Consider the following 14,022-nt stretch of genomic DNA (forward strand, 5'->3'; position numbering starts at 1 on the left):
AGGAAACCTAGTTTTTTGCTAGCTGCCTTCACAATGTTAGAGACATGGACATCAAAGGAAAAAGATTCTTTAATAAAGATACCTAAATTTTTGGCTGTACTAACTTTTTTGATTGCCTTGTTGTTGATACAATAAGAAAAATTAAGTTTGTTTTTCTTGTGTGCATTAGCAAAGCTCATTAGCTCACACTTGTTTTCATTGACTGCCATTTTGTTCTCCTTCAGCCACTGAATAACTCGTTGAAGAGCTTCGTTTAGGATGATGCACTCATTGGTACTGCCAATTGCTTTATAGATTTTTAATTTTTATGTCGTCTGAAAATATGTTGATTTTGATTTGGTAGTCTCCAAGGGTTCTTGGCAGGTCGTTGATGTAGATAAGAAATAATAGCGGGCCTAAGGATGAATCCTATGAGACACCAATTTCAGGCTTGAAAGGATATGAGGTTTTACCTTTAAATGTCACGGACATTTCTCTACCTTCCAAGTAGTTTTCAATCCAGTTTAGTGCCTGTCCTCCGAGACCATAGTGATGCAGTTTGTTGATTAGTCTCTGATGGACTACCTTGTCGAAGGCTTTGCTTAAATCAAGGAAGATGGAGTCGACTTGTTTTCCTTCGTCAAACGCCTGGAATATATTCGAGACAAACGAAATCATATCTGTGCAGGTGGAACGACCCTTGTTAAACGTGAGAGTAATCTGACAAATTAAGTTTCATAAAGTTAAATAGCTACTTCATTACAATGGATTCAATTATCTTTGAGAGTGTATTCAATTGACAAACTTGTCTGTAATTGTTGGGTGAGGATGGGTCTCCCTTTTTTGTAAAGAGGGGTAACAAAGGCCTTTTTCAGTTGAGCTGGATAGATTCCTCTCTCAAATACCAATTTTATTAAGTGAAGTAATGGCTTTACAAGTGTGGTTCCACATTTTTTCCATAAGACAGTGGGGATACCGTCCGGGCCTCGTGTGAGGTCCTTTTTCATACTGTAGATTGTGATCAACAATTCTGCTTGGTTGATTTCAAATACCGTTAGTGTATCAATGTTGTTGAGAGGAAACTTTTCGTTACCTTCCATCCCGTCATCTGCTGTATCTGTTTTGTAAATTTCTTCAAAGCTGCTGACAAGGTAGTCTGCCTCAGACAAAGATGACAAATCACTGGGAATATCTAGCGTGTTTACATCCGCATTTTGATTTTTTTGCTTTGAAATAACTGAATATAGGCTTCATATCTTTTGCCTCGAAGACTCTTCTTTCGACAAAGTACAAGTATTTGTTGTAGTCCTGTTTTAATGTAATTTTAACCTATCTTCTTAAGGAAGAATATTTATTGTAAAGGCATATTTCCTTATTTGTCTTAAACCTACTATGCATTTTTCGTTTTTTTGCCAGTAGGGATTTTAGTTCCTTAGAGAACTAGTGTGGTTAATTTGGATCAAGAGCACTATAGCATGGAACAAGGTTGTTAGTTACTTCATTAATGATTTGGTAAAAGCAATTTGGTGTTCTTCCTCAGATTGGTTTGGAAAGCACAATTCTTGAAAGTATCGCTTTTATTGACTGCTACTAGTGAGCAGTTGAGGTGAATCGTCTCTGGAAGTTCGGGTGAGGTGAGGTTTTCAGTCAGTGTGTGGTAAGGCAATTTAATATCAGCCTTCGAATAATTATTCGAAGAAACATGGGACACATAAAAATATATAACAATATTTCATTTTCAGTCTTCGATTATAATCGGAGACTGAAAATGAAAGAAGTCCAGCAGCGCGTTTTAGTACTTCCTCCTGTAAAACAGTGCATCTCTGTTCGAGAGGTAACGTACAAAATGTTTTTGCATACCCTCAATCTGTTCAGTTGCCCGATGGGTTCCAAACAGGCGATACTTATTCAAGAATGGGTAGTACCGCCATCTTGAGCAGCATCGTTTAGTGCTCCAATAATGTTATACCCATTGGTGCTTCCATAACTTTTCTCAGGTTCTACATCCCATTCAGAAGAGAGCAATTAGGTTAATTAATGACTAATCTCTTACAAAGTTGTCTCTCCGCTCTCTCTGTCTCATAGACGAACTGTTTCTGCTGCATGCCTTTTCTACAGATACTTCAATGAGCACTGTTCTTCTGAATTGTCTTCTATAATTCCCGCTTTCTCTTTCAAACAGTCCGAACACTTTAACCTTTAATTCATTTACTGTCCGACTCACGGAACCAAATTTTCTTCTTCCTCATTTATTCATTCAACTTTCGCTTTCAGGAACAACCTCCCTCTACACGTATTTCTTGAAAATTACAGTCTACACAAGTTTAAGTCTCTTGTCAACAAGTATCTTCTTTCATCTTCTCAACCTTCGACCCACGCATGGTACCAAATACTTTAGGTTCACTATTCAGTCGCCGACCGGGCTAGCCGGGTGGGTAAAGTGCCTGCCTAGCAACCCAAAGGCCGTGGGTTCGAATCCCGCCTCGGGCTTGGATCAAAGTACTGCGAAAACCTTGAGAGGTGCATTATGGCCATAGAAGCCGATGCGCCAACAACTACCAAAAAAAAAAAAAAAAAACTATTCAGTCTGACACGAAATTCTCTACGCAATGTAAACAGCCAAGTAAGAAGGTACATGGGCCCTGGCTGTGATAATTATGACGCCGTTTAGGATATTGTGTTCAGGTTTGGAAGCCACACCTGAAAAACAATTTCATCTTCAACATGAAAACTCAATTGAAACTGCAATCTTCCTCGAAACTATCGAGTACTACTGGGAGAAACGTGAATTATGAAATAGTGCTTACCATCCATGGCCATGCACTCCTACTCGCTGCCTTTCCACCCACTATTTTCCTTTCAAGTTTGGACATCCTTGATCTTCCTGAAAGATAAAAAATAACTAGCATCCTGCTGGAAATAAAATAACAGAACAAAATGTTTTTCATCAATATCTTACTATGAACAGTGTCGACGAAAGCGAATATTTGATATAATAGACATCGTGTCTTGCAAATTTCGAGTATCCAATAAAACTCGATCTATCACCTTACATTATCACCGCACATTATGCAAGTTATTCATGCCTGTAAAAATATGGATTGTGATCACATCACTTTATTCCCTTTTTGGCTTGCTCAGTGTGATAGCCACATCTGTACTCAAGATTGCTAGTTATCGTCATGTGATTGTTTGAGATGGCCAGCTGTTGGACGATTTGATGGCGGGCAGACGCAGGGGAGGTGGCACTTTGACTTAATATGTCACGCAGTGTCCTCTCGGCACTATGGAAATGGTTTCAAGAGACAGGAACCATTACAAGAACAGCTGACCAAGGTCGCCCGAGAACTACGTCAACCAGAACAGACCACTCTTCATCTCTAACAGCAAGACAAAACCGTATGACGTACTGTCATCAACTGTCTCTTGAGGTTGCTGCAGCCAGAAGAGAAAATATTTCAAACCGAACTATGTATGTTAAGAAGGGTGAATTCAGGTGGCCTCTACGCAAGGAAGCCAGTGGTTTGTACCCCGTTAACTCCAAATCACCGCAGAGCTCGTCCAAACTGTACCATGATCATGTGACTTGGAGTCCTGACAAATGGGCTACAATTCTGTTCTCTGATTAGTCCCGTGTTAGCATACAAACAAACTGTAGACGCTATTTCATCTGGAGACAACGAGGAATGCGGTACCATCCTTCCGACATCAGAGAAAGCGACACTTATAGTGAAGGCGGTGTTGTCGTGTACAGCGGAATAATGATCAACGGCCGCGTCCCTCTTCATGTTTTTGATAGGAATTCCGTAACTGTGCAGAGGTAAACCGTGTTTAGGGTCTAACAGCACCAGGGGTTTTCCCCATCTCCGCGTAGTTTACATTGTCCTTGTGATACAATACATTGTACAGGCCAGAGATTTAAAAATGTATGGATATTGTGGTGTGTAGTGTCCTGTACCGTTGTCTTCTGGCCATTTAGCCTCGGGGCCCCGTTGGGTTCCAACGTTGCCCACACTTTGCACCGTGGAGGCAGACCAAGTACACCAGTAATTTGCTTTACTTTGGCAGGCACCAAGAACAGATCCCCGAATCCTGTGTGCGACTTTTTTGGTTGGCCTAGATTTTCTTTTCATGCACGCCACTGCACATAGAGCTCAAGTGGTGGAGGAATGTTTTGAAACTGAAGCTATTCAATGACTGCTGTGGGAAGCACGAATACCAGACTTAAATCCGATCGAACACGTGGCCTCTTGGCCGTCGCACTGCACGCCCACAGCCAACTCCTTTGTCATTTGGTGTGCGCTGGTGGAAGAATGGAATTTGTTGCCACAGAATCTTATAGACATCCTTATATTGAGAAGGATTCACCGCTGCAAGGCCTGTTTAGCCGTTGGAGTGGATCGTACGCGATACTTACTGTTGTCGTGTGACCGTGTTTTTGAGCATCTGGTATCGACTTCTGTAAAGTGACCTTTTTGATAATCCTTATACAACCCCTTATAAATGTCACTTATACCTGTCCGAAGTTTCTCGCTGTCTCCTCATTTCATCGTTATTCTGTGGTACATCCCATACCAAATTTTCTGTTACATCGAAAGCTGTACGAGTTACACCACATCCTCTAGTGATCGGTTAATTTTGTCCAGCAGTGTAGTCCGTAACTTAGACCACATCATTTAGAGATGTCACTGCATTGTTTCGACACCCCAGTATGAAACTCAAAAACACAATCTATTTGAACTTAGCCCTCACCATTTAAAATCGCCAGACGAATATTTCTCACTAAAGCCCTCTTTACAGGAAACTAGAGGGTATTTTTTTAAGAAAGGCAACTTACCTTCTTCTATGGGCGATTGCAGTCCACAACCTAAGAGTTAAAACAAAAAAATAAATAAATAAAATAAAATAAATAAATAAAAAGGATCAGACAATGGAATTTGATCCAAAGCAATAGAAAAAGCGAGCTAAATCATAAATAAGAATGGATTTTTAGCTTTTATGAGAATGTGCTGAGTTCTTATTTTATATTTCTCTCATTTACGCCTATCGTATCTCATTTTCTCCAATACACATAATTTAATTTACAGCTTCGCAACTGTACATTATGTATCATTCCTGGAAAATATTGATTGGTGAAATTCTGTTGAAAGTTCTTCGAAGTGTTGTCTGTTTAGTTCCTCTTATTAGCAAATTTTTCAATTTAAAAACAGCCATAAATTAGTGTATGTGCGGTGTGCGTGCGCGTGTCAGACCAGTCTTGAGAAAAGAGGAGATCCAGCAATATTCCAATCAACTATGTCCTGTAAGCAGTTCACTTTTATAATATCAGCGATGTATAATCTATAAGTAATAGTTTTAGGAGACTTTAACTGCCTAGTGATTAATCAATTTCAGGTTTCACCCATGGTTCGAAGTTTACGGATACATTTCCAAATAATTTGCAAGTTAAGCATTTTAGTGTCCACGTGGATGTATTTCTAAAATTACAAGAGTTTGTGGAACAGTTAACGTACAAATTAAATACTGGTTGAGAGTTTAAGAGATAGCTGTACAAGAGTCTGCACTTCCTTTAGAAAATGTAGCAAAATAAGATTTTAATGTTGATCTTCTATCACTTTAGTTGGAGCAATGATAAATGACGTGGGCCTAAGTTTCCTCGGATCTGAAAATCGTGATTTGAAAGCCCAATCAGTCCAATCTTCAAAACACTCTTCCTCCATATCGAAGTGGCTGTCTCGTAGCACAACGATTATTTTTGACTGATTTATCCGAGATAATGAGGTTGTAGTGCGCAGCTTTCTTTAAAATAACACTTCTAATAGTACGTGTGAAAAGATTATTAATTAGAGAGTATTATTAAGAGAGTTAAAGTGTTATTAAAGTGCAAATTTTAGTTACTCATTACAGCACGTGTAGTTGATACTTTTAAGACGCATTTATTAATCGACCACCGTTGCCGAGTGATCAAGTGAAAGGGAGTATAAGTACGCGCGCTCTGAGTGCCCGTGGTTCTACCCTTCCTGACTGCTGAAGATGGTGATGTGTTATTGTATCCCCTCTTGTTAAATCCTCACACTGTGTGCTGTCCCCGGAGTATGAATAGAAAATGTACTTTTGGATAACCCGTTTGGGATAACATTAAAAATTCAATTATTTATTGGTAATCGTCTGTTAATTATTTCTTTTCTTACTGTTAATCAATTGGGATTAACTTCTTTGTGATTATTTATTATGAGCTGTCACTGGCTATACTCAAAAAAATTCTGGAAAAAAATCATTACTCTAAATAACAATAGATGGCGGTATTAGAATTTAGCACATTCCTAGTGCTGCCATCTATTGTTCTGAAAATTAATACCTTTTAAAGAAATGTTACTTTTAATTTGTACGAAGAGCTAGAACTCCCCACTTCTTAAATAATCACCCTTGTTTCTTAAGCGACTTGAAACACTTGCACAACAGATAATCGTTTAAGAGGTTCGTCTCAAACTTATTTTTACCTGCTATTGTTAAGTCCACGGTTTCACAGCACACGTATGGGATTTTATTCACCCAATTGCATGGAAGTTCCATGACGCGATTCTTCTCATTTCTGCATTCCGTATACTTGGTGCAACTTCCCCTTGTGCCTTGGAGGGTGGTGCATTTTTCATCGGCTTTCATGAAATAGTTGTTGGATCCAGTTATCCCAACTGCGTCTGAAATAAAAGCTGAGCTTAGCAGTTTGCATGCTTTGTACCCCATCATGTGTCTCTGTTTTGAGGTAAAATAACAATAATAAAACAGTTTTAATAATCATCGAATAGTCTCATATGAGTAAAACGTGTTCAAGATATTTATCATTGACAGCATTTTTTTTTTATTTCAATAAGATTAACTATTACATATACATAAGATTAAGTATTTTTCCCACCAACAATTCAAAATTACAGGAAAAGAAATATAAGCACCATTAGAGGTTAATAATTTCACCTATTAAACAAATGAAAATATATTTAATTTTTATTTGTTTAAATATCGTTAAAAATCAAGTGTATTCAGACTAACAATTTCAACTACCACACAGAGGAAAATTTGGTCTGATTTTAAAGTCCACATTTAACAGCATCTTATGATAAAAACATTTCTCGCCTTATTTGTTTAGTGCTTTAGGATTATCAAATAAACAGTATTTGGGAGATCTTAATTATAGATGGAATCTGTTACTGATATAATAAAAACCATCCAAAAAAAATTCAGTGGCATGTTTTTAACAAATAGGTTCATTCTTAATCTTTGATCAATTAGTAAAATAATACGTTTCAATAAATTAAATCTTCTATTGTTTATGCTACAAACTTCCAAATACCCATTTACCCACCCATTTGTAATAAACATTTAAGTCGACCGGCCTAGCCATGTAGGTAAAGTGCTTGCCTGGCAACCCAAAGGTGGCGGGTTCCAATCCCGCCTCGGGCTTGGATCTGAGTAAAATGGAAAAACTTTGGGAGGTGCATTATGGCCACAGAAGTCGATGCGCTAACAAAAAAAAAAAATTTAATCAAGTTAAACTGTGGGGGTATGTCCTTGGCCCACATATTCAAAATATATTTAGAACATAATGTAATACAGTCGCTAAGAGCAAACTGAATCGCTATCTTTGTGGTTAGAAAAAAACGTGTTACTAATATGATAAAAAAGAAAGAAATAAAAGCAATCAACGAATTAAATGGTTAGTATGGGCAAGTCAATGCATCGTATGGATTGGGGACGCTGTATTATTTGAATAATTTAAAAAACAGTTTATCTTTTTACTTGGGTGGAGACAACATGTCAATGTATTAGTATTAGTGGTGGAAAATGATGCAAGAAAGAAAGGAAGCTTATAAAGTATCAACTATAAAAGAAAATTACACGTCACCTGTCTGTCTCCTCCAACAATTTGTCTACTTCTTTGAATTTATTCAATCTATGCACTTCCACAACAACAACAGATGGAAGTTTGTTACAACAATCAACCACCCCACTGGCTGAAGGCAAACTTCCGCCCATCTATCCTGCAATCAAACTTCCTTAATTTAAATTTATGCCCCATCATGTGTCTTGTCTGAGAAAGAAGAAGGATGCGATGAACATTGTTCAAACTATTCAAAGCCTTAAACATCTCAATAAGATTACTTCGCAGGTGCCTAGTCTCCATAAGAGTAATTTTCAGAACTGAAGCCTTTTTGGTAAGACCCCCCTCCTCCCTCACCAATCTGGTTATCCTTCTTTGCACCCGTTCCAGTAAATCTAAACCCTTCCTAAAATGAGGCCTCCCGACCTGTATGCAGTATTCAAGATGCGGCATAACCATTGCCACGTACAATGAGATAATCACCTTCTTATCACTGCTAGCAAAATTCCTGTTTATCATCAACAAAACTTCGTGAGCTGTCATGGCAGACTCTCTGCACTGCTCAGAGAACTTCATATTTATTGACCCTTTTCCATTTCCACTACACAGAGTATACTACCTATTTATATGCATTTTTTCAGTGTTAAACTTCCGCTAACATTTCTCAGCCCATCCGTCTAATTTTTATAGATAAAGATCGTATTATTCCCTTCGAACCTTAACATTAAGCTTGAAACGCCTTCGTCTATATCATTAATAAATATGGAAAACAACAGTAGGCACTGAAACTTGGGGGTCTCCATATTACACTGCGAAGGGCAGTGTACATTCTTAACCATTCCCTGTCGTCTCCTTTTCAACCAACCCTTTATCCATAGTAGCAACTTTCCCTTAATGCCACACTGCTCCAATTTGTCTTTTACGTGCAACAGCCTTTAGCAGTCTTCCATGTGCAACAGTATGAAAAGCTTTCCTGAAATCCAAGTGAACGATTTCAAAATTATTATTTTTTCATCCAGTTCCTTCGTTACTGCATCATAGCAACCTGATTTACAGTATCAGATTAGGTTAATAACCAATCTGATACTGCAGGTTCATTACTTATACTGCAATCACAAGTCCAGGCTGTGACTACGATATAAGTAACTGGATGTGTGATTGTTTTCCTATGTAGACGGTCCAGCATCATTTCTTTAATCAGTGACTCCATTATTTTCCCTAAATCCGAAGTTAAGCTAACAGGTCTGTCATTACTCGTGTCACCCTTTGTGAACTGGGATACATTCGCTCATCCCCAGTCCATAGGGACCGTCCTTGAATCCAGAGATGCTCTCGTAATTATGATTAGAGTTTGTTTACCTACTTTTTCATAAGTGCCAGTAAATACTCTTAATTATAGATGTTTTCATCTGTCGATCGCAATCTTTCCCTGAATGTGTAATTACATCATCTTCTGTCAAAATAGAAATGCTTCATTTAACTTCCTCTGTTAATTAATATCTTGAATATATATGGCAATCTCATTGAGGTGGATGCATTTTAATTTTGTAGCCTGATCTCCTTGCCTTTTGGCTGTGTAGGGTCAATAGCTATACTATTAAATAAACAGATAACAATAATCATCCTTAAATCCATCTCAGGTTATTTCTTTTATATGTTTAGCTTCAACAATTTCTCTGCCACGTCCCTCTTTTTAAGTCTTTACAAAAGCATTTAGCTTCCTGCCAAAGTTTAATAAACTTCTCGCATTTCTTCCCTAAAAAAAGTTCTCATTTGTGAATGAGAATTTTTTTAGGGAAACGGATGGTAAAAGAATGTGGATACGAAATACCTATATTCAGTTCGTCAGCATCATAAACAGTTAAACCATCGACTTAAAGTGGTGAAATAGTAGTAATAGCAAATGATACAAGAAAGCACGCTTATATAGCATCAGCCACCCCTCCCCCTAAATAAGATCACTTCCCTCGTGAGGAAGTCTGCACGGGGAGAACAGTGGAATCGTCACCGTCATCCCAGCACCGGGTGGAAAAGGCCCGGGTTCAAATCCCGTCGATGAAGCGAGGAATTTTAATGGGCTTTTTTCACTCCGTGGCTGAGTTAGTCGGTCTCAGGCGTAGATACCCGAAGAACAAGGCCCAATTGGTGCCTAAGTTAGAACACCTCAATAGAGGTGTTCTAACTTAAGTTTCTCTACATCCATTTTCTTAATTACATATTGTTGTGACACTAACCCAAAATTCCGTATAATAAAGATAATAACTATCGCCATAGTGTCTATATCTATTTCTATCTCATATACTGCATATATGATTTATAACAAATAAATGTATTTATTTATGCATGTTTGTGTGCCATTATTTTGAATGTGGGCTTCTTCACCTACTTCCTCCTTGAACGGAAATGAGGCTACCTGCACTGGGAAGCGGACGCGACTTCGAATACCGTCAACTTTCATTTCCTGAGCTTTTGAGGTAGCACTGTTGACGTAATCACCGTCCTCCCCACACCCGGTGTAAAAGACCAGAGTTCAAATCGCGTAAATGATGCTAGGAATTTTTATGGGGCTTTTTCACAATGTGGCCGAGTTAGTCGAACTCAGGAGAGGGTACCATGGTTTTCATCCAGAAAATAGCAAATCGACCACACATCTCACTGCTTACGGACGTTATATACTGATGCTCCTTAAACCCAAAAACAACTAAACAACTGACCATTTCCGGGCAGGTTGTTTCACTAAAGAAGATGCAAGACAGATACTTCAAATGCAACCGATAAACCAACGAGGAACTGAATGTCCCACCTTAAAAAAGAAATAATTGCTCAGTAGTGCTCCATCGCCCTTGCCATGTATACAGTTGAATGGGATGCCTTACCTCTGGCCAGTCGGTGGTAACTCCTACACGCCACCATTGACACCTGCAGGAGAAGAAGCCACAGACACTTTGACCACATTGGACAGCAGCTCCTAAAAAATACCAGGAACAATCAATATGGCACGATGGTCGTTAAATAAAAAAATTAAAACACAAAATGCATTTATAGGTTCCACAGTATACGTTGGCAATGTTCATCATGGGAGCCACTTTTTAAAATTCAAATACATGTACTCTGTTCTTTCACACGCTAAAACGCTCTTGAATGTTGGTAACATAATTGTTGCTGTCTGAAGGAATCGAAGTGAAATTATTATTTTCTAGATTACTCACACTGAGCGATCGCTAAATTATAACCACCTACCTAATACTTCGTTGGTCCTCCTTTTGCCCTCAGTATAGCAGCTATCCGGCTTGGCATTGATTCAACAAGATGTCGGAACCATTCGGGAGGTATGGCCAAGTAAGCTGTGTGCAATGTGATCAGCAATGGTAGGTTTGGTGGTGATTGGTGTATCCAGACGTCTGATATGCCTTTCCATAGTGTCCCGTAAGTTCTCTATGGGATTGATATCGAGGGAGTTCAGAGGCCAATCAATATGCTGGAAGTTAGAACTGAGTTTTCCATTCCTACAACAAGTGCCCGATTGCTCGGCGCATTGTCATCTTGGAAGACCCCATCACCAGTCGGGAAAAATTGTAACATAGCAGGGTGTACACAGTCATTTTTTTTTTCATTTATTTGTACACACAATTATTTACAAATTATATACAAAACTTACAAAGAAAAAGAAGATATATATACAATTTTATTATATAGTATCGGTGTAAATACAGCATAGTTAACCCATAAACTTGAGCTACATATGTAGCGTAGAGGGCATGGTTTTAATTGTATCTCCTATTGTGGTTGTCTTCACAACGAGATAGCTGCTATTGCTTACTTCAAATAAATAACGCTTCTCTATTAGAGAAGACTGCTGTTATTTATTTTCAGCGGTTCCACCACCCAGACGATCATTTCGAAGCTATTCTATACATGTGTGGGATAATAACTCTACTATCCACTTGTCTCTATTAGACTTAGAAAAGCAAAAAGGTAGAGGGAAAGTGATAGTAGGAGTGGAAGGGGAAAAGAAACGGAGTAGAAGAATGAAAGGGACAGTAACTCCTTCAACTCACACCATTCAAAAACTCATATTGTGGATATAACTTCGCACCTTTGATTGCTTATTATATTAACTTCTCAGCTGTCAGATTTATATTCGATTTTGGATTTGAGTTCTTAGTTCAAGTCTTTTCTTAAAGATCGATTCTGCAAAGGTCTGGAAAGTCTCAAAGTTTGTTTTGTTCTCAACTAGTATTTTTACATTGTCCTCAGCTAGACATGGAACCTGATTAAGTAGCAATACTCGATGGTCTGTATATTGCGGACAAAACAGTAAAACACGGATCCAGTTAGCCATTTGACCACAGGTGCAAAAAGGATCCGGCTCCAAACCTCCGTCGAAAAGTTTGGCCTTCAAAGATCCATGGCCTGTTAACAAACACGCTTGGTGCAAACCATGAAACAGAAGGTTGAGTAGAAGCAAACTCAACATTTTCAATATACTTCTTTGTGACTTCACCATGCACAGACCCATTCCATCTACTTTGTCAAATACTAACCACCTCACTCCATAATCTTTTCCGTTCTGTCTTGAAGTTACTAACTGGGTCTGTTGTAATTCCCATAATAGATACTTGCAGTCCTTTCTTATGTTTATAAATCATGCCACGGTATAAGATAAATAAATCTAAAGGCAGTTCTCCTCCAAGGATTTGGAGGGCATTGTTTGATACTGTACGAGGGGCATTATTTAGTGCCAGAAGCATTGTTCTTTGAATTGATAGCTTATTTTTGATTTTCACCTTATCGGTGTACACAGTCAGCAAGCACCACTGATACGTTGTTTCATATGCACCAGGGGTCCAAGTTCCTGTCAGTGAAACATGCCCCACACCACCATACAACCGCCTCCACCGGCCTGCACTTTTGATACCATGCATGATGGATGAAGAGCCTCATGTTGACGCCAAATCCGTACATGACCATTCACGGTGTGGAGTAAATAACGTGACTCATTCGACCAGCAAACCTTCTTCCAGTCTTCTAACGTCCAACTTACATGTTCTTTACACCAGGCGAGTCTTTTACGTCGATGATGAACCTTGGTTAGCAGAGGATGCCGTAGGGGTCGTCTGCTGGTATAGCCCATATGTGCGGGCGTGCGACGCATGGTCATGTCAGATATTGTTCCGAGTTGGGCCATGTTGTATTGGGTAGTCAACTCTTAAACAGTGCTGTCCCTGTTCGCCTGTACGAGTTGTCGGACCGGCGCTCACCTCTAACATCAACCTTTCGCTGACTTTTGCAGTTTTACCGTCGGGTCGTTGTTTGACCATTTTGCGCCAGTCCTGGTACGCTTTAACAACGGTGGCCCTGGAACACCCCACTAGTTCAGCCATTTGAGAAATCGAGGAACCAGCTCGTGGTGCACCCACAATCTGTCCTTTATCAAAGTCCGATAAACCCTTCCTTTTACCCATCACGCACGGAATTTTACTACCTACCGAACCACTGGCACCTTACCTATGCTACGTCGGTCGGCTAACTCCGCACTCTCGTACCTCACGGGGCAATGGGTCGCATTCAGTTTTCATAGGGATGGTCATAATTCGGTGATCACTCAGCGTATATAATACCACTACAGTATATCAATATACTGATAGCCATTGTTCATCGTCGAGAATAGGGTGACCTTGTACGCAAACGAAGTGCTGAGTTCGAATACCGTCAAGATACGGGAAATTCTTATGGACTGTCCCCTTCTTTGCCAAGGTCATCTGTCTACAGACCGATTGACTCAGACAATTGACACTAGAATGTGGGTGCGCGTTTTTCCCCCATCTGAAAACCTCGGCTTTTCGTCCAGAAAACTCCCTCGAACAAACAAAGGAACAAATTACACGCAACTTACAGACACAAAATTGGATCGTAGACTTTCCAATGAAATAAAAGACCCTCCATAAGAAAGGTCTTAAAGCATATTGGATTGAAGTTCCAAAAAACCAAATTATGTCAAGGTCTCTGTTAAAAATCCGCTTTATATGCAGAATGGCATCTTCTTCATTGGCTACCTCTATTATAAGATCGCAATATTTATTTTTTTCTGTGAGGTTATCTAAGAGGTTAAATATTTGGGCATACTACTGGATGACCATCGAAGTTTCCTACCACACGTGAAGTAT

At 39.1% G+C, this 14,022-nt stretch overlaps 1 protein-coding gene across 2 annotated transcripts in view; it reads right to left on the reverse strand.

Annotated features, from left to right (window-relative positions):
* The window catches only part of LOC150083802 (clotting factor B-like), a 45,587-nt gene that overhangs the window by 26,854 nt on the left and 4,711 nt on the right, over positions 1 to 14,022 (reverse strand). The window contains exons 2-5 of one of the 2 annotated variants that reach the window (XM_090374890.1): positions 10,732 to 10,823; positions 6,480 to 6,677; positions 4,817 to 4,846; positions 2,787 to 2,863 (exon numbers count right to left, since the gene is read on the reverse strand). In XM_090374890.1, coding sequence (XP_090231016.1) covers positions 2,787 to 2,863; positions 4,817 to 4,846; positions 6,480 to 6,677; positions 10,732 to 10,823 — 397 coding nt within the window. The remainder of the gene's footprint in view (positions 1 to 2,786; positions 2,864 to 4,816; positions 4,847 to 6,479; positions 6,678 to 10,731; positions 10,824 to 14,022) is intronic. The other variant, XM_090374891.1, reaches the window with a different exon arrangement.

The sequence above is a fragment of the Mastigoproctus giganteus genome, chromosome 6 (genome assembly GCF_048544385.1).
Source record: "Mastigoproctus giganteus isolate SK-2022 chromosome 6, ASM4854438v1, whole genome shotgun sequence".
In the NCBI taxonomy this organism is placed as follows: domain Eukaryota; kingdom Metazoa; phylum Arthropoda; class Arachnida; order Uropygi; family Thelyphonidae; genus Mastigoproctus; species Mastigoproctus giganteus.